Source organism: Cydia fagiglandana, chromosome 17 (assembly GCF_963556715.1).
Source record: "Cydia fagiglandana chromosome 17, ilCydFagi1.1, whole genome shotgun sequence".
Taxonomy (NCBI): domain Eukaryota; kingdom Metazoa; phylum Arthropoda; class Insecta; order Lepidoptera; family Tortricidae; genus Cydia; species Cydia fagiglandana.
Window position 1 is genome coordinate 16,233,900 of NC_085948.1, and position 23,645 is coordinate 16,257,544.

The 23,645-nt window shown below is 35.7% G+C and overlaps 1 protein-coding gene across 2 annotated transcripts in view; it reads right to left on the reverse strand.

The window, feature by feature from the left end:
• Positions 1-3,317: 3,317 nt before the first annotated feature.
• LOC134672588 (potassium voltage-gated channel protein Shaw) overlaps positions 3,318-23,645 on the reverse strand; it is a 38,711-nt gene continuing 18,383 nt past the window's right edge. Inside the window, exons 2-7 of one of the 2 annotated variants that reach the window (XM_063530536.1) lie at positions 18,897-19,091; positions 16,404-17,084; positions 14,466-14,601; positions 11,096-11,116; positions 9,469-9,594; positions 3,318-6,656 (exon numbers count right to left, since the gene is read on the reverse strand). In XM_063530536.1, the coding sequence (XP_063386606.1) occupies positions 6,256-6,656; positions 9,469-9,594; positions 11,096-11,116; positions 14,466-14,601; positions 16,404-17,084; positions 18,897-19,091 (1,560 nt within the window). In that variant the 3' untranslated portion in view covers positions 3,318-6,255. The remainder of the gene's footprint in view (positions 6,657-9,468; positions 9,595-11,095; positions 11,117-14,465; positions 14,602-16,403; positions 17,085-18,896; positions 19,092-23,645) is intronic. The other variant, XM_063530537.1, reaches the window with a different exon arrangement.

Genomic DNA, 23,645 nt, shown 5'->3' on the forward strand with positions numbered 1-23,645 from the left:
TCCTGCGACGGGTTTCGGTTTTGATGGTCCAGGTTTCGGACGCGTATAAGAAGATCGAGAAAACAAGGGTCCGCATTAGTCTGATCTTTGTTTTGCGGTTTATGCTTCTGTCTAATAAATAATCTAATAAATAAATCTAATAGATATCTTACTCTATCTAACGTAAAACTGACATTAGTTGCCCGAATTGCGCTGTAAAAAAGAACTAGTTGATATCTAGACTATAACGTATCTAGAATGGATCTAGTACGTGTCGTCTCTTGTGAATAACTTGAAGTTCGAATACGGCAGTGTGGCTACAGTCACAATTCTAGAACATATTAGAGACATGACTCAATAAGTTAATCTTTGTAGAGTGATCAGATACTTTTGCTGCTTAGTCTGACGAGTTACTTTTCATGATGACTACATAATAATTTCAAAGAACATCCATCTCACAGCTTGTATAAATATAAATCTGCCCTATCTGTCTTAACAATCGACCTCAAATTACATTTTACCTCACAAATGCATTGTTAAAGCTAACAATACGGGAGATAAGTATCTTACCTCCATTGTAAAAGTATATCCATTGTAAATCCATGCTCACAATTCTTGGTAAAAGGATTTTCCAACCAGCTCCGAGTTAAGCTAAGATTGATGGATCCTATCCATATGTTACGTGGATTTGGAACCTAGATTATAAAGTGGGTTAGGATCGCAATTTTTTTATGTCTGTACCTAACTTACCAGGTGTATGTATGTATGTATACCTACTCCGATCATCGGGCTTAGGAAAGATGACAATCGTTCGCAGAGAAACGAAACGAACCACTCTAAAACGCAATCTCTATCGCAATAATACATTTATTTTTTGCATGAAATCCAATATTCTAATCTTCAGAAGTATTCTAACCCATTGAAAGTTTATGAAATAAAACACACAAAGTAATGTCACATGTTTAATGAACAATATTTCAAATAATTTGTTTTTGTATTATTAAAATTGTATATGTATATATAGATGCTATACAATAAGATACAAGCCCTGTTTACTCACTGTGAAGCCTTATCCTAGCATTGCTCGTGAATTTCGGAACAAAACTATCGCTTGGGAATATTTGGAACTCCTGGGGCCGAATATTTTGTACCTTCAAATTATTTATAAAATTTGTATACATTTATTACTATAATAATACAATTTTAAACGTATTTAAAAACAGTTGTACGGTAGAAAGAAGAGAAATCTAATCTTCAAGGATGGGTATTCCACAGCCGTCTTCAGATCCAAATCTTTCTATCTTTCTTCTCGTTCCTCTAATTCTTAGAGAGACCGCTCTGATGATTGATATTTGTATTTTGACTTTGATATAGTTGATTATTTGTGAGTGTTATGGACCATTTTTCATAAATGTGTATTGAGTTACCTTCATAAAAGATTTCTTTTTATAAAATCATGAATCTACTAAGCTAGCTCAGCTTTTTACTTGGTTTAGAACGGTCTGGGTTGGGATCATGTGATGTTTTCTATGGAAAACGATTTTCAAACGCCTCGGTTCGGACCCGGCCCGTTCTACCGTGATTCGTTCTCTATTTAGATGTTTTACAAATTTTTATATGAATATTTTTTCTTTAAAATAAAAAAAATATTGGCGCTCGCAGACGTTTCTAGTTATTTAAAAAAAATGAAAAAAAAAATTAAAAAATTAGTTTATGTCTAACAAATGTCTAAATTTGAGATTTACGAAATTAAGACTTTATCAAAGCTACTCATAGAAATGTTATACCATTTACTTTTCATAGTTCAAATAGGCCAAGCCCCAGAGGTTTCATATAAACCCTAACGAGGAAACTGCAGTTTCTTAAAGAACTAAAATATTATGGTTAACAAATCGTATCAAACTGTTACCAGAATAAGTAAATTTGATGTCAATACACTATACCGGGTGTGGCCCGTAATATGAGCAAAAACTTAAACTGTAGGCTGTACTCCTCATACTGACCAACATCCAACATTTGTTCAGCAACTTTTGAAAATAACTTGTGGTCTGATTTTTAATACACTTTAAAGTTAGAATAAACTTTATTTTGTATAAGAAATAGGGTGTCTAAATACTTCATAATTTTTAAAAGTTGTTGAACAAAAGTGTCCCTTTTGAGGAGTACAATCTATGTTTTAATTATTTGCTCGTGTTACAGGCCACACCCGGTATTTAAGCAACAATGTTATGTTATAAAATCTCCGGTAAATTAGGCGAAAACATTATATTAACAAAATTGTTAATCTACCTTTTAAGATTGTGATAAGTTATTAATTTTGTTTCCATATGTTCTGGGAATAACTGATAATTTCAACTTTTTAAAATGCTTTGTTATAAAGAATAATATTATGAATCGTATTACGATCAAATGTTGTACTAGGTATTTAATATAAATACATAAACGGAAAAATTTCGCTCATTACATACAATTTTGATAAAAAAAATTGAAATAATAGTATTTTGGTGTTTCCCTTTGTGCATAGGTAACTAACCTACTTATTGGGCCATGTTTTGCCAAAATAGGCTTTGTGCATTCATTCAACATTTTTTAGCAAAAAAAAACAGTCATGCTAGATTTTATTAGCATTAAATTTTTGGTTGAATGGACCCCTAGTAAGTGGAGTAAGTATGTAACGCAAGAGTTAGAGGCGACGAAAGAGCTTGTAGGTGGTCTGATCTGACCGATGGTCTTCGTCACATGGACGTCACATGATAATTATTCAGTAATATACATTAAAAAGTGGAAGGTCCATAATGATTCATTTTGGGATCGGAAATATGAGCCATCTTGACAGCTCTTGACAAAAAACCAATAAATTGCAAAATTAATGTCAATAATGTAATCTGAAAAGATCAGATTCTGAGATGTGCCATGAAAATCAATAAATCGTTACCGTCGAATAAAGTAAAGGAAAACAGGACTTTGAGGATGACTCACACTAGAACGGTCCGGATCCGGGCCAAGGCAGACGACGCTTCGTTTTCTATAGAAAGCATCACGTGACCAGTGTGAAGTGACCGTCTATGGAAAAAGAAGTGTCGGACCTCGGCCCAGATCCAGGCCATTCTAACGTACCTAAGTCATCCTTAACATTTTACCGTAATTAAATAATATAAATAAATATTCAATGTGAATCGAGCACTGTTGTGGTCCTCTAGCTCCATTTTCGCTACTAATCATTTTCGTGGCAAACTATAAACTTCTTAAAACATTTTAATTAAATTTGAATCACTACGAGACTTAACATTATTTTATATGACACTAATTGGTACAGTTAAAATTATTTGGGTATAAATTATGTAAATCATACAAGCCTAAAAGTATATACAAATATTTTTATAAACAGTATCGTGCTATCTACATTTCATTTTAATGTTATTGCATTTTATGCGTACAATAAAATTTTAAACAATAAAGTTACTTCGATATGACTGAAACCAATTACAAGCAGTCTAATTTATGTTTCCTTTATCAATAACAATTTTATATAAAACATCGAGGGTCCCTGAGTTTAGACGCGTACTTTCAATTTATCGTCCAAAATTGCAACAAATAAATATTGAACCCTTAGGTATTACAAGTAACAAAAAATCACATTTAAAAGCAAAACCACTTGGTTCACATCTATCTACCCTTAACTATTAATTATGATAAGTATATTTATTTACATTTAAAGTAACATCAAGAATGAAAGAGTGCCATGATATGTGTATCTAGTGATTTATTTATATCGTAACTGTTGAGATACAAAAATGTTAATACTATGTTTGCTATATGTACAAACTTTATCGATTGTATACTTAATCGAACTGTTCGGGAAGCTAGACTAGTCTGTTGTTAATGAATATTGTAGTTTCACGTTTGTTGATGTTTCATGTTTGTTGATATTCAGAACTTTGGTAAGCTTTCCGCTAGACTAGAGCATCAGTTACATCGGTTGCTTCCATAGAACTAATATTACTACGAATAGAACTGGCACAGAGAACAAGTATTATGCGCCATGAGTTGTTGTTTTAACAACAAACTATAGAAGCGGAGCGTGAATCTCGCGACCTAAACGCGTAAGCGCCATGCATTTTATCGCGCTTACGACGCTTTGGTCACGTGGTACAGGTTGCGATTGCGACAATTTATTTGGCTTCTCTATAGTAACGATAACTCAATGGCTGCTTCTACATATTTGTTCTATGAGCACAATTAAGATTTACCTTGTTGATTTTAATCTTATTTTGATACGATCTTTAAAATCGCTCACACTGATTGGTGCATGTGAAATGAAGTGAAAGTTGTTAAAGGTCATATCGACACCAGTTCAAAACCGTAACAAACTGATAAATTAGAATTGACGTCTATAAAAACGCAAGAAAACTTTTCGCTAAGAAAAACTTCCCGATACAAAGTTCTGCTAATGGACTGGAAACGTATTGAAGTTAACATTCGAATAAACGCTTTAATTCAACTATTAATATATGTTAATGGTTTATAGTTACCGAATCCTGGTCGATTATAATAACTACATGCTATCGATCCTTTGACTTAATTTTGTCAACTCGCAAAAAGAATGTGATATCTCATTTTATATTGGATTATATTCATATGTTACAACCACGTATGCCGCAGTTTTTTTGTAACATCCCGTTTGGCAGCCCTCGCGGTGCGAAATAATAAATCCAAAACCCTTGCGGCAAAAAAGCTGCTGTATTTTAGCAAACACCTATAAAATGTTTGCAGGCAAATATTGCGCCTCGAACAAATAAAATTCGAAAGCAGCTGACATTCGGGGGTGGAATTTGGCCAAATGTTAAATTGGAATTTTGCACAAAGCGACCGCCTTCGGATTTATGCCAAACAAAAGTTGATGCCGCGAAATGCGAGACGAATTAAATTTAATTAAGAGCACTTTCCACACCAATGAATTCAACGGAGTTATAATAAATAAATTAATAGGACATTCTTACACAAATATGAAACTTAGTAAGGCTTGGTTTGATATTTAGATGATTATACGATACGATTAAAACATAAGACATAATAATATTCTTAATTCGCTTTTATATCTTAGGAACTCTATTTAACCAATTTAAAACAATGAAATCGGTGGTCCAATTACTGTCGATGGCGATGATGCTTTTAAGAAACTTTTGGTATCATCGTCAATTTCGATAAGGCTATTAGAGAAACAGTTGATAAAATTCAGCCAAAAAGATCGATTTGTACAATTTAGGTATATAAAGGTACGTAACATTTACTCTAGTTTGTGATAGGCAACTATTTACTAATATTCGTACGTATGTGTAAATCGTAAGTGCTCCAAGCACTTCTTAACTATCTTATAGCTATCACGGCCTTGAATGCTTGAACATTAACATTATCCACGATAATACATACAAGTCCTCATACATCACCGATTATATCAAAGACTATAAAAGCTGAGGGCATACCGCGGAAACCGAAATTTCGTGATTTGCCTCTCTATTGCTCTGGTATATTTGAGCAAGAGAGAGACAGAAAAGGAAATTTCGATTTTCGTTTTTGGCAGTATCTCCTACAAGTAGAATCTCACGTGACTGATGTTTTTAAAGTCAAATATTTCTTTCTTTCCCGAGCGATGGCTCTCAGACAATGACATTACTGAACATACACGTGTAACAAACGACACAGAAATAAATGTCACTAATGCCACTATCCTCAATATACCGCCTCGTAAAAAATTGCCATTAGGTAACTATTAAGCAAGAAATGCATTTCTTATTTTTATGACATTACTATACGCCATTGTACGTGCCTGAATAGTTTATGCCTTGGCATTTTGCTAAATATTCAATCAAAATCGGTGATATATAATACTTGTATTTCTCACAGTCTACTCTTAACTCTGGATACGAAGGCAAGTCGTTTCCCAAACTACGCGAAACTTGTACAGTTAAAGATAAAGTTAATTAACTAGACAATACATATGTTTGAATACTCTGTTTGGTTTAACATACGTTGTTTTGCTCTGCACTGCATGAATGGACATTACTTAATCTTAATTGCATTAGTTAAAGCATTCTTAGTTCTATTGGTCTCAATAGATTAAGGCGATGGAGCAACATTGGCTCATTGTAAATTGTTGCACAATTGAAACAGTTATTTCATGTGCTACAATTTGCGACATAACATATTTTATTACTCCGTGGCCTTATCCAATAAAGTTTAGAATAGCGGTTGCAATATTATTTACAATATTTACTGTTATGTTGAAGCGGATGACTTTCTCTTCTCAGCTTTATTCTCCCGAAGTTTATTCTCATCCAGCGATTCTATCTTATGATCTCGAAGCAACGGCGTTCTACAATCAGTTTTCTCTTCGACTCTCTTATTCATGTATCCGTTCTTGTAATTGTTTACTCTAAGTGTGTTGTCGTTTTCAAGAGATTGTTGACTAGAACGTTTGCTGAGAGTATCTTCCTTGTCACTGTCTTTGTCTTCAGCCTTCTCGGTGTGGAAAGCCATGTTGTCGAAGCACTGAGCCGGGACAATATTGACTGACTTCATCATGGGAAGAGCTATGGCCAGAGCCGGGCTCATGTCCCGGGGGCTGGGGGACAGGCGTGTGGTCACTGACATGTCCAGACCGGGCATCAGGCTTGCGACTGTTGGAATTGAAATATAATTAGCAGGAGTCATTAAAAATAGCAATGTTAGACACCATATACATTAACACTCATATTGACGAAAAGTTCATGCTGTCATGCCTGGTAAATTTCGGGTAGTAATAAGATTGTTTCACATTATCAGTATTATAGAGTGATATAAGGAAGAAAATATAGATAAATAGGACCACAATGCTATTAATCCTCCTAATGAATAACATAAACCCACATACAACGTTAGAGAAGTCAACACAAAAAAAAATTACAATACGATTAAGACACCAACTATTCCAGACAAATATCGAATAACACAATAAGACGTTAAAAATTGCTGTAGGTATTAAACATTTACTAGCTAGTTCACTTTTGCAAGATACTATGTTAGATAAAATGAGTCACAAGTTATAGGATCTGGTCTAAAATTACGGTTGTAAGGCGGTTAGTGTAAAGCATATATTTGTTTCGGATGTGTACCGCAGTGTTGGGAGTGGGTGTGTTGGAGGCTTCGGGAGGCGTAATGTTGTTTTTGATAGCTGTTTGGTGGTTGTTGCCTGAAAACATACTTCGGGGTCACTCGCAACTCAAGAACAATCACTATAAACATATTAAAGCGCTCTTAATCCTAATGAACAACTAAAGCAATCCGGGCACTGGTGACTGAAACTGGTAAAACATTAAAAAATGACAAAAAACGATGCAAAAAACCAGAATTATATGAAACCCCCAGTTATTATAATCATATCGAAAAACGTAACAGGTGCTAAGTTCATCATAAATCATTTACTATCTCGTCTAAGACGAGCAAATGATAAAGCTGTTGAAATGTTTGAAGACGTAAAGAAGAAAATAACTGGAAGTTTCATAATTTCTAGCACATTCATTGCTACGACAACATCGATTGGGTTAAAGCGGGAAGCGGCTATACTAGCGCGGGACAGGGTCATATAACCCAAGAATGTCAAATTCTCGAACCTTCGGTCTCTGGCGAAGCGAAAGAACCTAGTCGGTTCCTTGTGCTGCTTGAAGATTGCCGTTTGTGCAATGATTATGGGGTTAATGATGATTGATTAGTGAAGTCTAGATCATTCCTGTGAGCTAAGTCCGCGGGTGCAGGCGACAGTATAGAAAGCCTTCGGAGTTCCGACGGCGCCGATTTTGTGATGCTTCTAAAGCATGTTTAAGTTTTTTCTTTTGCAGTTGTTTGGTGTTGTTTGGATCATAGCCTCTAGCTCGCTACGATCACCATCTGTGGAGGATTACATTGCATAAGCTACAATTAGTTTTGTGAGTATTTTACATTCGTATGATTCATTTGGATTAACATTTTCAGCACTGCAGGTTTGTTAGAAATATTTTGTTTTATCTCGTCATAGCTTTAAACACATTAGGTACTACCGTAGATAAAATGTTGACCCAATTAGGTACCTATTTCTAGCAACCGAAATTATCTGAATCCGAAATGCAGTGTTATATTTGTATGAGTACTAAAAAGGTTAGTCCATTAACTAATTCAAAATGCAACATAATATTAAATTATGATGACACTTTTAGTTGTTATGTTATTTTCGAGTCTGTTAGTGTATTATAACGCAAGCTTCATTCTTTACACATCCCTCTGCTGTTGTTTGCCTGTAAATAATACATTAAGTGCTCCTGCCTTGTGAAAATGCCTATACAAAAAATCTAGAAACGTCACACACATTCTAAAGTTGAGTGTTGAATTTTATACATGGCATCTTATATAGTGACCGCCAAAGAAGCCAAATATATCTGTACACATCCTTATTTCTATGGTAATAAAAGTGTGTCACGGTATAGTCTTGTCCCAATACATTCCACGACTCTTCTCTTTCCGCACAGACTCTAAATATAAATATTTGGCTACTTTGGTCATCATCATCACTATAAATTTGTTGTTGACTTGATTGTACAAGGAAATTTGTTAGATATCCTATAATTAAATAACCATTACCTTTTCGAAATTTCTATATTTTTAATGCGTTTAACAAAAAAATACAGTAGCATTTAAAATAAGCATCATTAATACATAAACAATAAAGAAATTTAATACGTCCAACAAGTGTATCTCAAATGATCCAACTTCTAAACCGAACTTTGTAATCCTACGACCAAACTTCTTCATTTCCTTGGTAAGTGCATAATCCCAAAGTTGCCTTGAAAAAATTGGATTAACATTGGATCGTCCTTTCACTTGACCCAGTTTGTAAGATTCTGCGTGTTGAAAACTTCTTTGTTTTATTAAGCAAATCTTAGTATTAAATGCGTTTGAGCGGATTTAGGTTTGTTGAAGCCGGAAGGGCAAATCTTTAAGTGGAAACGATTTGGAAGTTGTCAAACTTCTTTTTATAACAAACAAGTACCCCTAGTGTAAATTTAATTCGACAGCGTGACGTGACGTACGCGTTTGCGTTAAGTGTCATTTTGTATGGGATTTAAAGTTTCCAAAACGACCCGCTAGGCGCGCTTTTCAAAATCCCATACAAAAATATACATAACGTAAACGCGAACTCTCATTACGCTATCGAATGAGTTGTACATTAATTAGGGTTTCTGAATCATTTGAGAAGTCAATCTTGCATCTGTCATTAAAATATATTGATTTTAATTTGTACTTAAATTAGTAGTTGTCGGTGATCTAAAAAATTGAAAGGATCTTTTTGTCTATTGCATATTTTTATTGAGAACTTTAAACTTGTATTTTCTTCATTGGCTTTTATTACATGCTTAATTCAAAACCTTCTTGTACAATTTTCAAAAGTTTTGTAGAAGCTAAATTAAATCCAAGTCTTACCCATATTAGGTCCCATGATGTCTTTAGGGTGGTTGGTTTTGATGGCGTTCATGCGGCGGTTCACCGCTTGAGGTCCCATTCCTGGGGGCATTGCACCGCCGGGACAACCTGGAACGCCTGGTGCACCTGGATTATAAATTTATTTTATATATTCGAATAATGTTCAAGTCGCAGCCAAAGACATATGTAACTTGTCACAGCTAAGAGGGGTAATATAGGGTAGAAGGAATGGGATATAATACGTCAATGAATGAATACGTCGTTTGTGTCTAACTTTACTTTAACTTAAAGTTCTAAATAAAATAGGAATAAAAAACGAATAATTTTAACATTAGGGCATATCTTTCTTTGAAAAAAATTAGGAGAGAACATAACGAAGAAATTTAACGCTGAGGTAAAAACCTTACAGACATATTTAAAATTACCTAGTGCTTAAAGCGCTACCACCAATTAAAATTTGTAAAACATAACTTGAAGTTGCATTTGCAATGTAGTTAAGACTCTACAGTATAGTTGTGCCGTTCTAGAGAACGTTCTTCGTTTACCCGGAAATGTTCCCGGAAATGTGTCCGGGAATGTTCTCACACGAGAATGTTCCTTATACAAAACGGAGAATTTTCTCGAGAACGGCACAACTATACTCTGCGGTAACATTTGAAAAAATGTTTAGTACCAGACCATCTCATCAACAAAACAAGATTTCACAATGTCGTGACTGCAGAATGCAGATTATTATGCTTAGCTTGGTAGCTTGATACCGCTAATATTATCCAGCAGGAACTAACAAGTAAACGTGTCTACATAACAATACTCCTTAATTACACCCGAATTAAAAAGTAAAAGCTAGTTTAGACGCAGCAAGTACCATCAGCCGTTAAAGTGCATGGCGAATTTATCAATGAATTCATTCAAAATTTTCCATGTAAAATCGCAGCTCATTGTTCTTAACAAAAAATGTGGAGTTAACACGTTGCATGAGACACAATATTGTTTAACACAAAAACTAACGAAGCACGATTTCGCTGCGTGTTTTTTCATCAATTAAGCAAATTTAAGCGCCAATGGGATTAAAGTAAGATTTCTCTACAGATAAATGAATGCTTAGATTTGTATCACGAATTCATGAATAACAGTAACATGCAATAAAATGGTGACTCGCGTTACTCTTGTCGTGGAATAATAGTCTGTTGATTATTAACTGGCCCCGAACTGCTAATCCTTTGTCTGTTGTTAAGTAAAACCGCACGTGCTACTTACTTGCAATAAAGGTTCTTAATTATTTTAATTGGCACATGATCGCGGGCTAGTCCAACGCTCAAAAAACCAGTGTAAGTGCGCTCTCCTTTGTTACGCATCTGGATGACACATTTTAGACTAGTTCGCTCGTCAGCACTCAGTAACCGTAAATAATTACACGACCCTTTTTTTTTCAGGTAGAGGCACGTGCGGTTTTACTTAACACTAGACAAGGCCAGTTACAGATCGAAAGACTATACCCACTGCGTATACGCTGCTATGAGTTGCGGTGTGGTTAGTCGTTAATTATCTACACTAGTAACAATAACGATTGATAGTTACTAATTATACCTATGTAGGAAACTACAATTTTGAAATGATATTGTTTTACCTGGTGCTCTCCCCACGGCAGCTTGGGTGAAAAGGGATATACGACATTAAATAATAACTGTTTTAGTGGTACAATTTATTCATAATTTTAAGAATTTTAAACATAGTATTGTGTAAAAGTGCATCTAGGAAGACACTGATGTGTAAAAAAGACGAGTGCTTATGAATGCCAATATTTTTAAAGGAATGTCATAAACAGTTATTGTGATATCGAGTTATAATTTTATTTAAAACAAAATCATTCTTTTTAAAAGTTTATATGTATGTTAAATTATTATTTTGGTGAAACTAAAGTGTGAGACTAAAGCAACAAGCGCAAAATGTGCACTGGCTACTTTGAGAGTACCTATATCCTATATTATATTTAAAAAAAAAACATTTTTTTAACAGAGATAACTTGATAGTAAAAAATCATTGCTGTATTATTGGTATTCCAAATCCGAGATCTTGGGTACAAATACAGGGAGCCGATTTATGAAATTCGATTGCTCGATTTCGTCGCTCGAAAATCGGTGGAAAACGCCAAAATGCTAATTTTTGAAATACGAGCGATCGAAATTTGAATCTACTGGTATTTGATTGACCACTCGATTTCTATTCTATTAGTAGAATTTAAACGCCTAGTAGTGGAGATATTATTTAACGAAATACACGAATAACACGAAATCGAGCGGTCGAAATTCAAAAATCGGCCGCCAGAACTATTTTACGAAGTCGGAATTAAAGGTAAAAACAATGAAATTATATCGCGGTAGACCCGTTTGTGTAATTAAATATATTTTACGAAGTATTTGCTTACCAGTTTATGTTGGGTGAAGGTGAACATGAGGATGTGATATTCTGACGATACAGTGATGATAGTGATGAGTATTTTTCTAATTTTATAGGTCAAATTTTTGGGATGTTGATACATTATCTTACTGACATTTAGTAATATATGTTTGAAAACTTTTCGGATATAAATCGTTTCATCATCATCATCATCTCAGCCATAAGACGTCCACTGCTGAACATAGGCCTCCCCCTTGTTATGGGGGGTGAATGCCATAATCACCACGCTTGGCAGGCGGGTTGGCGTTCGCAGTCGAGTACACCGAATTTGAGGGACGCTGCTGCCCGTCCACCGGTGGTCTTGGACGTAATTTAAGGACATACCCAAGTCCATCGTTTCATCGCTCTTAATTAAATAATGTCGACTTCTATTTTAATGAACAGGAAATTTGATACCTCGAGTATCAAATTTCAAAGCTTTGTTTTGAATTAGAATTCCAATCTAAGTTTACCTTTGAGTTTATCTTGGTATAAACTTTATGTAGAAATTTACGTTCATAGTGAAAAATATTTAATTACCATTTGGAATATATATTTTCCCCTTAAATTGTGTTTATTCATTAAATCTTATCCCATAGTAAGGGAGTGGTGTGCAGCAATTTTAGAGGAAATCCAAGCTAGCTCTGCACTAATTGGTAAGGGACTGACGAGCCTGGATTTAGAGACCTAGGGCCCATCCCATAGGCTCTTGGTATGGCACTTAGAATTTAAGGATGCCCCCTTCTCCATCTTAAAACCATTGCTAGGTTGCCTGGGCCCTTAGGCCCGGGCCTTGTGGTTCGGCGGAAATCCGGCGCTGGAGACTGAGTCAGAAAATGTCATCATAAACGACAATTTCTGTGATTTTCTTGCGGCAGTTTCGAATTTTATCACTGTAAAGTTGGCGCGAAGCTTAGATCTTACATTAACCTCGCTTCATGCCTTAAAACTGTAAATTCTCATGTAAATCTAACTTTTTTCCTCAAAATTATGCGCGTTCAAATATTTCAAGCCTCTAAAATGCAGGTATTCACCCAACAAGCACTTTCGCCGAAATAAATCCCAAGTTTATTTACCAAACGAGTGAATTTACGACTGTACATAAAAGTCTTGTTTCTCCATTTGTTTTTAAATAATTAATGCAGCTGACGCCTGCGGCAGACAGCTGTTGCGAAGTTCTGTTGAGTTTGGAGGCCAAACGGGTTTCTTAATTACAATTGAACTTTATTTTTGACAAGTTTTGAAACACATTTGCGACTTTTGAAGTAGGCTTTTAAGTAACAAGAAAGATGATATTTAACTTTGAAAATATTTAATTTTATTTGATTTAATATTCATTGATATAATACAATACCTATTTTATTTTTGCCTTTTTACTCTTTGATGGCGTAGAGACTCTGGGACCGTGGGGGCCTAGCGCAAAAGCATTTTTTAAGGAAATGTCCCAGCGTCTCATCGACACCACAGGTGACCAGAGGGCTGGCAGCTACCTCGGCCAGAGAATAAGCCTGGCCATCCAAAAAGGAAACGCTGCCAGCCTCCTGGGCACCATAACAAACGAAGGCGACCTGGGGAGCATTTTTTATTTATAAGTTCTGTTAAATTTTAGTTTTAATTTTAATGTTGTTTTTATTATCACTTTATTATTTTATTATATATTGTTATTGGTAAATAAAATTTTTATTATTATGTAGAAACTGTGTTGGTTTAAAAAATAATATTTGCATTGTAAAATTGGGAAAAAAGTAAAAAACTAACAGAATATCAGTGCTATAATGAAAAATATTTAAAGTATGTGTGTCAATATCTTTATTTAGGTACCTACTTATGCGCCTAAAAGCGGCGTAATAAGGCATTATGAGCAAGCGTGTTGAAGAGTCCTTTAACTCTTTTATGCTTCGCTTTAAATCATTTCCGTTGCTGGAAATTATTTTTAAAAAGAAAAATAAGCAGTGATAGTAGCTTAGTTGTTGAAGTCAGTAAGTTGCTCATTTTAAATGCCACCGTAATACCACTCAACTATTAGTCCACAAGTTCAACACTTAATTACTCCCAATGTTATATTTACTTCTATCTTCTGCGTGTTTTCCGCCTTTGAGAAACATTTACCCGGTCACGACTTTGCGTGACCGGCAGTGGCGGCTGCAACAGTATGTAGGAACGAAAGATCCGATCGCTGAGTCTCGCACCAGCCTATGGTTGCCGCCGCCGCCGCCAGTCGCGCAATGTCGTGGCTGAGCCGTTATGTTATCTCAGAACTAAGTAAATAATTTCTAATAATAGTTACATCTAAACCAATATTTGACTTAGTTTTTGACCATAAATATGTTAAATTTGTGAGAATTTGGACTGTAATTGGGTATTTTTACGGTACCTGAAGAGCTTTGGTTTGTAAATCCGAATCCAACTGCATGAAGTGATGAAAGTTATACTAGAACCTGATCTAGATCTGGACAATTTCATACTTGTTGAATCCGGATATGATCCGGATAATAAACCGTAAGTAGTGCTGCGCTACACAAAAAAAAAACTATACACATGTGATAACTGTAAACACTTACGCATCGGAGGCCTAGTTGGCTCAACGTTGATGACCCGCCGCCGTTTCTTAGGCAACTTTGCCCGCGCCTGCGTGTGGGAGTAGTACATGGCAAAGTTGGACACGATGACGGGCACGGGTAAGGCTATCGTCAGCACCTGTTTTAAAAAGTTGTTCGCTCATAAGTCTTATTCTTGTACATTTATAGTTAAATGTAAATTTTTATTTGAAAATTTTAGGTCACTCCTTTGTTAAAAAAATTGTGTTCGTTATATATAGCGAAACCATATATTACATCATGCATAAGAATAAGAAACGGTAAAAGAGAAATAATTGGATACCTGATCCGTCATGGCATTTTATAATATATTTTTATTAAGGATTGAAGACAGACGACAAGGGGGGGATGAAGGATCAATTACATGAGAATTAAATAAAAACCAATAGGTCGTGTCGTATCAAAAATTCAAAGAGCTGGCGCAAGATAGGGAAAGCTGGAAGATACTCCACCGGCAAGAGAATAACTCTTAAGTTAATGATGGTGATATTCAAGGAGGCTTTCGTCAGTTCCACCGACAATTTTCAACTGGGTTCCCTGTGATAATTTTTGTGCGTTTATTTCTAGTTCCAAATAGTACGTTGAGAATTTTTAGAGGAGCGAGATTAGATTTTAATAGAGTATTGTGTTGTATGACGCGACATTACAATATATGGTCTTAAAAGTCAAGCAATCGAAATTGTCAAGTAGTTAATGAACAATTTCTTTTTGTGACGAACATCGAGGATCATCGGGAACATTGTGGGTTCAAACTTCGGTTGTGCTGTAAATAATAGAAAAATATTCTCGGACAAAATGCAAAACGATGGCCAAAATTGGGTGATCCTTATCAAGACACAAATAATGACTCCGCTACACGATGGGCCAACGTTGCAGCGCGCTGGCCACTCCAAAGGGCGCATTTAGGCGTTAGAGGGAGCAAGTGATATTGCTATCTGATTCTACCGCATGGCTGCGTCCCTTGGAGTGGCCGGCGTTGGCCCATCGTGTAGAGGAGCCATAACAGTGATTTCAAATTTACTTAAAGTTTACTTCTTTAAGACCAGATACATTAGGTGATTGCAACAACTCAAAGCGTCGAAAAACTTCACTACAAGTTGGCGAGAAACAACAAGTTTTAAACTTTACAAACTGTTCACAGGTGTACAAGTCCGTCAGTGACCAAGTTGATATTTATAGTCCGTTTTTTTTAGCATTAGAAAGAACTTCGCAGAAGTAAGCTTGTGGTTCCAAATCCAGCACTTTTAGCGGTAATAATTTGAAGTATATTATATGTATTGACCATGCTACATTAGATAATTAAATAATTATTAACAATAAAAGAGCCTGATAAAAACTGCATGCTTGCTTCTGTGGAGTTCTTTCTAATGCTAAAAAAAACGAACTGTATCTTCGTAAATCTAGCTGGAACATTGGACCTGGTGCTGCTAACTTTGAATCAATAATTACTGAACTGTCAATAATTGGTCACTTAAAGGTCATCCAGGTGGAAACTTGACGCTTACGCAGTGATGCATCACACCTACATACTTCTGTATATGTATACATATGTATGTGAAATTGTGAATCATGTAACATGATTCTTGTAACATTAAACTGGGGCCCTCATTTTCATATTCCGTGTAGTCGTCCTTCAAAAAACTAATTTGCTAAATGCGAAACTACAAAAGTTTTAGCAATAACCAAAATATCTTTTGTTTAAAATAGATAATAGAAATGTATAAATTATTTTTTCTCCGTGGAAATTCTACCTTAGCAGAGCTTGTTAGGTATTCGAAAGTTTTTTGTATTATCCGAGTTCAGATTAACGCGGACATAAAACAATTTAGCCGTCCTTTGGCTATTTTGTATAAATCATAACAAGAAAAACTGTTAACATATAAATTACTGTTTAATACTCACACCAGCCAACGCACACAGTGCTCCAACGAACATCCCCACGTAGGTCTTCGGCGCCATGTCTCCGTACCCAACCGTCGTCATGGTAACCAGCGCCCACCACAGCCCCAACGGTATGCTGTTGAAGTCGTTGTGCGGGTTCGTCTGTATCCTCTCCGCGTAGTACACCAAACTCGCGAATATCACTATACCGAGCACTAGGAAAAACACTAGCAGAGTCAACTCCTTCGCTGATGCTCTGAAGGTCTGAATCAGAATCTTCAATCCCGACGAGTGACGCGTCAGTTTGAAAAGTCTCATGATTCTTATTATGGAGAAGAATTCTAAGATGTCAGCATTTTCTACGTGGGAAGCGTATTTCTGTAGAATAAGATCGATGTAGAAACTCATGGTGGCGATGTAATCGATGATGTTGACGGAGGATTTGATGAATTCGCACTTGTTTGGGGACGATATGAAACGCACTAGGATTTCTAAAGTGAACCAAGCGTTACACACACACTCAATGTAGAAAAACGCAATGTGGGCGTTTGTTTGCACTTTGTCCAGCGCCCAGCTCTGCGTTTGGTTTGCGGTCGTCACTGTGTAGTTTTTTATCACTGGCACTCTCATGTCCGGGTGGGTTTTTAAACAGAACGATATGATGGACACGCATATGAAAAACACTGAGATCACGCCTACTACCTGAAAGACAAAAACAGCATTGGTTAGTCAACAATTTACACGTATTTGAGAATATCAAAGATAAGAAATTTAATTATTGATCAGTTTTAGACACCGCAAATATCATGATTACCTTACATACCACATGTATTACATACGAAATTCAAAGTGACATTTTATACGTCTTATATACTTAAAAAAAACAAAAAAAAGAACAATTGTGGATATCCATTTTTTATATCACTCAAACAGCCAATTTAGCGTGTGAATTAGTTTGAATCAAAACAATGATAGCCATATTCAAGATCGTCATTGATATAACTAAAAACGGGACAAAGGAGCTTCTATTAGCATAAATTTAAATTAAACCTAACTTGAATTGGGAAACACTCTGCCAAATCGATGTACATTGTAAGGGCCTTCGAGTCAACGGATTACAACCCAAAGGAATACAGCTTCATTTATTTCAAATTATTTAAATATAAGGAAATGTCCGTGAATTTATATTACATTTTGAGTTGTACCGCTAGTTAATGTAACGTTTTCTTATTGTTGAGGTTTTGAGAGAAATCCTTTAAGTTGTTTCATTTGCCGTGTTGTTTCAAGAAATGCTAAGCTTTTGTGAGAAATTACAGGTCGACAACTTTGTTTTATTTGACATTTTAGTTAGTGTTCGTTAGATACCTATTCCGTTTATCCAAAAACAAATTCAAAATGATTATAATATTGTACAGCATTGTATAATATTGTGTAGCAGCAGAAGTTGCTAAGCGGGTCAAGTGTTCAAAATGATCTTGACGCGACTTTATTGTTAAGAGAATAAGAGCGTGTCAAGGTAATTTTGAACACCTGTCCCGCTTAGCAACTGATGCTGCTGACTGTACATATAAATCACATATAGAAATACAATTTAGTCTATAATAATTAATAAGGCATATATGACTTATTTAAATAAGTAAGTTTAGCTTTGAATTCGCTAAATTGATTCATACCAAAATTAAATATACTATGTAAATAACTCCTAAAACGTAAAGAGCTCAACTGTATATTTTGAGCTTGACAGGTTATGAGTACATCAATCGGGGTAAATGCGAATGAAGTTAAAGAGGAAACAGACATTTTGTATACTTACGTCCATCAAATATCATGTAACGATAAGCTTTATTCAGTTCGTTAGCTATTGGCTTCATTCCAAACCGCCAGCCATTTATTTATCTTGAAATTGAGTCTCGTTGAATATAGAGACGAACACATTGTTGGTGACGGATTCAAAGAAATGCATGGACCTGAATAATCTAAAAAGCTTCATAATTTGAACAGTTGAGTTAACATAATACATTCTAATCCCAAAATAGCTATTTAAATAATTTGCAGACAAATGTGGCTTTCCAGCGCAGAAGGGTCCTAAAGCTTTAAGTATAATAAGGGCCTTTCCAGATGAAATTCCAACCGAAATTCTGAAATATCTGAGGTCCTTGCACATGAATGAAGCATAAACTTTCTATGATCGAAAGCGACAAATATCCTCATTAATCTTCGGTTTTCTGTCGGGTTAGTCCCGTATTAAATTTTCAAGTGTATAGTCACCATTTTAAGTTTTTTGTTAGTCAGAATGGCCACACACTGCATCTCTCTGAGCTATGGCAACGTCTTTAAATATTGTCTTAAAAGTTACATGTCTTAAAAATTAGTATTAACCTTCATTTAAAAACAAAGCATTTTTTGATTTGGCGTTTTCGAACAAATGAAATTCTACCCAATTGAAAATACAACTAGATTCTAACTTCCTTGGCTATAATTATGTATGGTGGGAGCATGAGGCTATGAAAATACCTTAGCGGCATTGGAGCTGTAGGGCTCGTCGAAGAGCGACCACATCTGTGGCTTCAGTTGCTGCCACCAGGACACGGTGCCCTTGTAGTAGTCCTCTTCGAAGCCGAACTTGCGAGCCACCTCCTCATCAGAGGGTTTTTCTGTGTCCAGGTCCAAGCGGTCCAGGACTGCCAGCGTTTCTTGGGTGTCACGATGCTGCGGACAAATGAGATTGGCAAGATGAAAGACTTTAAAAAAATTGAGGATTTACTGAAGTCAGTTTCAGAAACGCGAAAAACAGAAGGTAACTTTTTCAATGCGTTTAAAAATTTTCGACTCAAGTTTTTCTTTATTTTCTTAAGAAGACAAAGGGTCCTTTCATTGCCTTTATTCTTTCTATTATAATAAAAGGGCTTTTTGGCTTCCTATAATTACTATTGTAAAGCTCTAAATTAAATAAGAGTTGCCTATAATAAACGAAATCTTTAACATAGGTAATTTTCAACAGATGGCGCTGTTTGGAGGAGAGAAATTTCAAACATCTACATTAACTTTAACACAAGCACAGACTTAAATATACCCTAGATGACGCAAATGCATCTACTTCGCGTGTCCGAACCTAGACCAAGCGTCGAGGTTGGCCGTCGCTATTGACATTCCACGCGCGCCAGTTGTTGCAGCCGGTAGTCCGTAAAAAATTAAAAAAATCCTCGTTGCGTGATAATTAACTGCAACAGCCCAAAAATTCCAAGCACCCAAGGGCAAGGACATATTTCCTATCACATGTAAGTACTTTTAAAATGATATTATGCGTAAATTAATTTTAAAACAATTTTTTAAGTATTCTAAATTGTGATTCCAATAATATACCTGAGTAACTATAGATTAACGTTACAAAACGATATTTACATTACATTGCGCGTTTGCTTTGAGCGTTTGATCTGACGTTGTGAGTTAAAAAACGATGAATATCGGAACTGGCAATACTGTCGCGCATCGCTTCGACTTCGTGGTACAGGCCGTTTATCATTCGTCTGTCAAATTTAGCGACTAGTGTTGTTCGTTCTACCGATCGCTTTTAATAATCGATTTTAATCGATATCGGACATATGAATGATATTAACTATTTAAAAAAAAAACTATTAGTAGTTGTTATTGATAATTTGATTTGATTGATAAAAAAAAATCATCACACCTTAAAAAAGAAGAGAATATATCTGCCTATACGTTTAGTAGGGTTATAAATTTCTATTGTGTTAAAAAAACTTTCATTATTTTTGTTTTCCACATGATCCAGTCAAAGATTTTGAAAATACCAGTTTCATTGAAGGGAAAAGTTGGGAAGAAGGTCATTCGTCTGTTTTTATCATTCGTCTGTCTTTATCATTCGTCTGTCAGAAAATCGATGTCATTCATGACAATCGATTTGTGATTTTTGGCGTGGTTCGCGGGGGAGCGGAGAGTGAGCGAGCGAGACCGCAGATATAAAATCGATGAGTATGAGCAAGACAGTTGAATCGTAGCGGGGCAGAGGGGCATTGGTGTCTTCGAATCGGTTAGGATTTCCCATCACTAAATTGGGGCTGTGACGTCACAATAGGTGGTAAAAAATCGGCACGCTTGGTTTTAATACAAATCGTGACATTTGCTTCATCTAGGGTATATTTAAGTCTGTGCTTTAACAGGAATAAAAAGTAAACCTATGCAAAATTAGGGAACGAATGTATTCAAACTTCAAGAAGGGGAGGCGAAGTTAAAGAGTGATACCCAATTTTACGTTGAACTCGCCCCGTGGTTGGAGGGCCATTGAAAAGTTGGCTCCATTCCTCAAAGAGAAAAGTTTTACTAGGGAACGAGTATACGCTTTGGAGGAATTAATTGTAATAAATTTACTGGAGAGGCGATTAATGTGTTTGAGATTTTTGGTACAAATGGGGATGAATGTAAACCTAATGGGTGTTGCTTGGAAGGATTGTTTAATACGTATTTGCCCACATAAAATTACCTATGACTGCAATTTACTACCAAATATCTGGGAGACCGAGCGAGCTATGCTCGGATAACATACGTATAAAAACTCAAAAATGCGCGTTTTCCCAGAGGTAAGACCCAGCTAGATCGATTTATCGCCCCCAAAAACCCCCATATAGTAAATCATCGAAATCGTTAGAGCCGTTTCAGAGATCCCCGAAATATAATACAAATATATAAATAAATAAATAAACAAGAATTGCTCGTTTAAAGTTATTAGATTAGATAGATATCACGCGGCTTGTATCAATGCATGAGTTATTCGGAACCTATGTACGAAATATCATTTGATTTCGCTGGCCCAATATTACAGCCCAATTTGAACATTGTCATTAAGTCGAATTTCAACTATCTTGAAAATGTAATACCTGGCCAGCATCGTGAGGAAACCGGACTAATCCTAATAAGGCCTAGTTTACCCTCTGGGTTGGAAGGGTAGATGGCAGTCGCTTTCGTAAAAACTCCAATTCTTGGGATTAGTTGCCTAGCGGACCCCGGGCTCCCATTCTATCTTCTAGCCGCCCAGAGACCTATAAAAAGGCCTTTCGTTTCATTATATTTTTAATTTTCATAATTTTTTGGCAAGTTTTAATTTCTGGGATTTCTACTTTCGTTAATATTTTAACTGGAATGTAATAGATTGTTTTTCTTAACTTTGTCTTGATAACATATTATTGTAAAGGTAAGTCAACATAAATGCTTTCTCTGTTGGACTTAAGCAAGAACTTTAAGTAGACATGTGCTTAATTTTGTCGAAATCTGGAAAAAATTTGCGAGATAAATACTTGTTTTTAAACTGACATTACCTACCAATAATTATCACACAGACGTGTGTTAAGTTTCACTATCCTGCAGCGAAAATAAAGCTTGGAAACTTCACTGAATCAAATTCAATTTAATCTCAATTGCATGAATGCATTTAACTGCTTCGCAAAACCAATTTGTCCGTACGTAAGATAATGAAGCTGATTCTGTTTTAACGGTTTGGTATGATTTTATTTTGATTTTGATATGACTTTAACCATTCATTTTTGTGTGATGTTCAAAAATCGAGGGTTTATATCTCGGTTCTTCTGTAGAGCCTCGTAAGGCTCACCATACAACATTATCCTATTATTTATTTTAAACTTGTTATTACCTAGTAAATTGTAATGATTTTAGTTTATCCACGCCACTTGCACCATCCCACTAACTCGGGATCAAGCGGTTAAACTGTTAACCCAGTGTCAAATTGTACTGGTTATCATGGTAACTCCAAGCTTACCCGTTTAACCCTGGGTTAGTAGAATGGTGCAAGTAGCGCTTAGGCGATCAAAATAAAATGAAAACTATATCAAATTGTAAAACAGAATCGGCCTAAATATTTTAAAATATTTATGGGCTCGGCGACCGCAAACTCATTGGGGCAGTGAATCAAACATTTATCGATACAATATATTGTGTAGAGAATGATGCGAAAAATGTATTGAGTGACAACAATGAGGGATATAATGAAATTTACGCCGCGGGCGGCCGGGCGAAGTAACCTACTTATTTTACCATTATTGTATATTAATATAATAAAATATAATAGGGTCATTTGTCCTATCGAAGTGTGTAGGTACATGACAAATATTTCGCCGAACTGAGTTAGGTCGTAGAAGTAAATAGTATCATATTTAATTATAATTATAGGATATGCTACGGAGTTGTGTATAGTATCAGTGACTGTGTTACCTGGCTTAGAGGAAAGGTAAGAATAATAGCAGTCAATCAGTCAGTTATACATATGTAGCTTAATATGTATGATAATTATATATTATAACAGATCAATCCTAAATCTGGGAGACCGAGCTTTCCTCGGAGAACGTATAAAAACTCAAAAATGCGCATTTTCCCAGAAAACCCCTATAGTAAATTTCATCGAAGTCCTTAGTACTGTTTGCGAGGTCCCCGAAATATATATAAGTAAATGTAATAAATAGAAAAATTGCTCGTTTAATACCAATAAGATATTTCCGATCAAATCGGTACAATCATTTTTACTTTCAACCGGTACAACACATTCAACACAAAATAAATGTACCGATTTGATCAGAGATGTTTTGTAGGTACAGTACGGTTGATATATTTTTCCAACACCTCTAGAAAAGAGGGAAACCCTTTAAACGAAAAGTTTGTTCCAAGTTGAAATGTTCCTAAGTAGTCACTTGGATAAAAACCTCAAAATAGAAAGAATACTTTTACATACACCTTAGGGACGCAAGATCGAGTCCTGCCAGAAGCTGTGAATATTTCTATTTTTCCTTTAATTCAAAACCGAATTCTCCCAACTGACCTCTCTAATACCTTTGTGTCTCGTGAAATAAAAAGCAAATTCCTTTCTTGGACCCCAATGGACTCCGATATCCCTTAACCAAAAAGGCGAATGGTATAAAAATTTCCAAACTGACTCTCCTAATACCAGCAACAGTCGCCCAAATGAAATCAAAGCAAATTACTTTCCACGTTGTGAAATTAGTAGTTTTCCCACACTCTGTTTACGAAATGTTTTCACCGGCACGCCCGGGGCTTTTATCAACAAAAAAACCCGAGGTTGCGAAAGCCAGTGTCGCAGTAGGTTATACAGTAAACAGTAGCCTTACCACGACTGCCTTAGCAGTGTCAAACTGACATATTCCCTAACTTCTGCGTAACATACTTTCTGTATTAATAGTTTTGTGGTTGGATAGGAGCTTTTTCGCTTACCAAGCCCGTTTC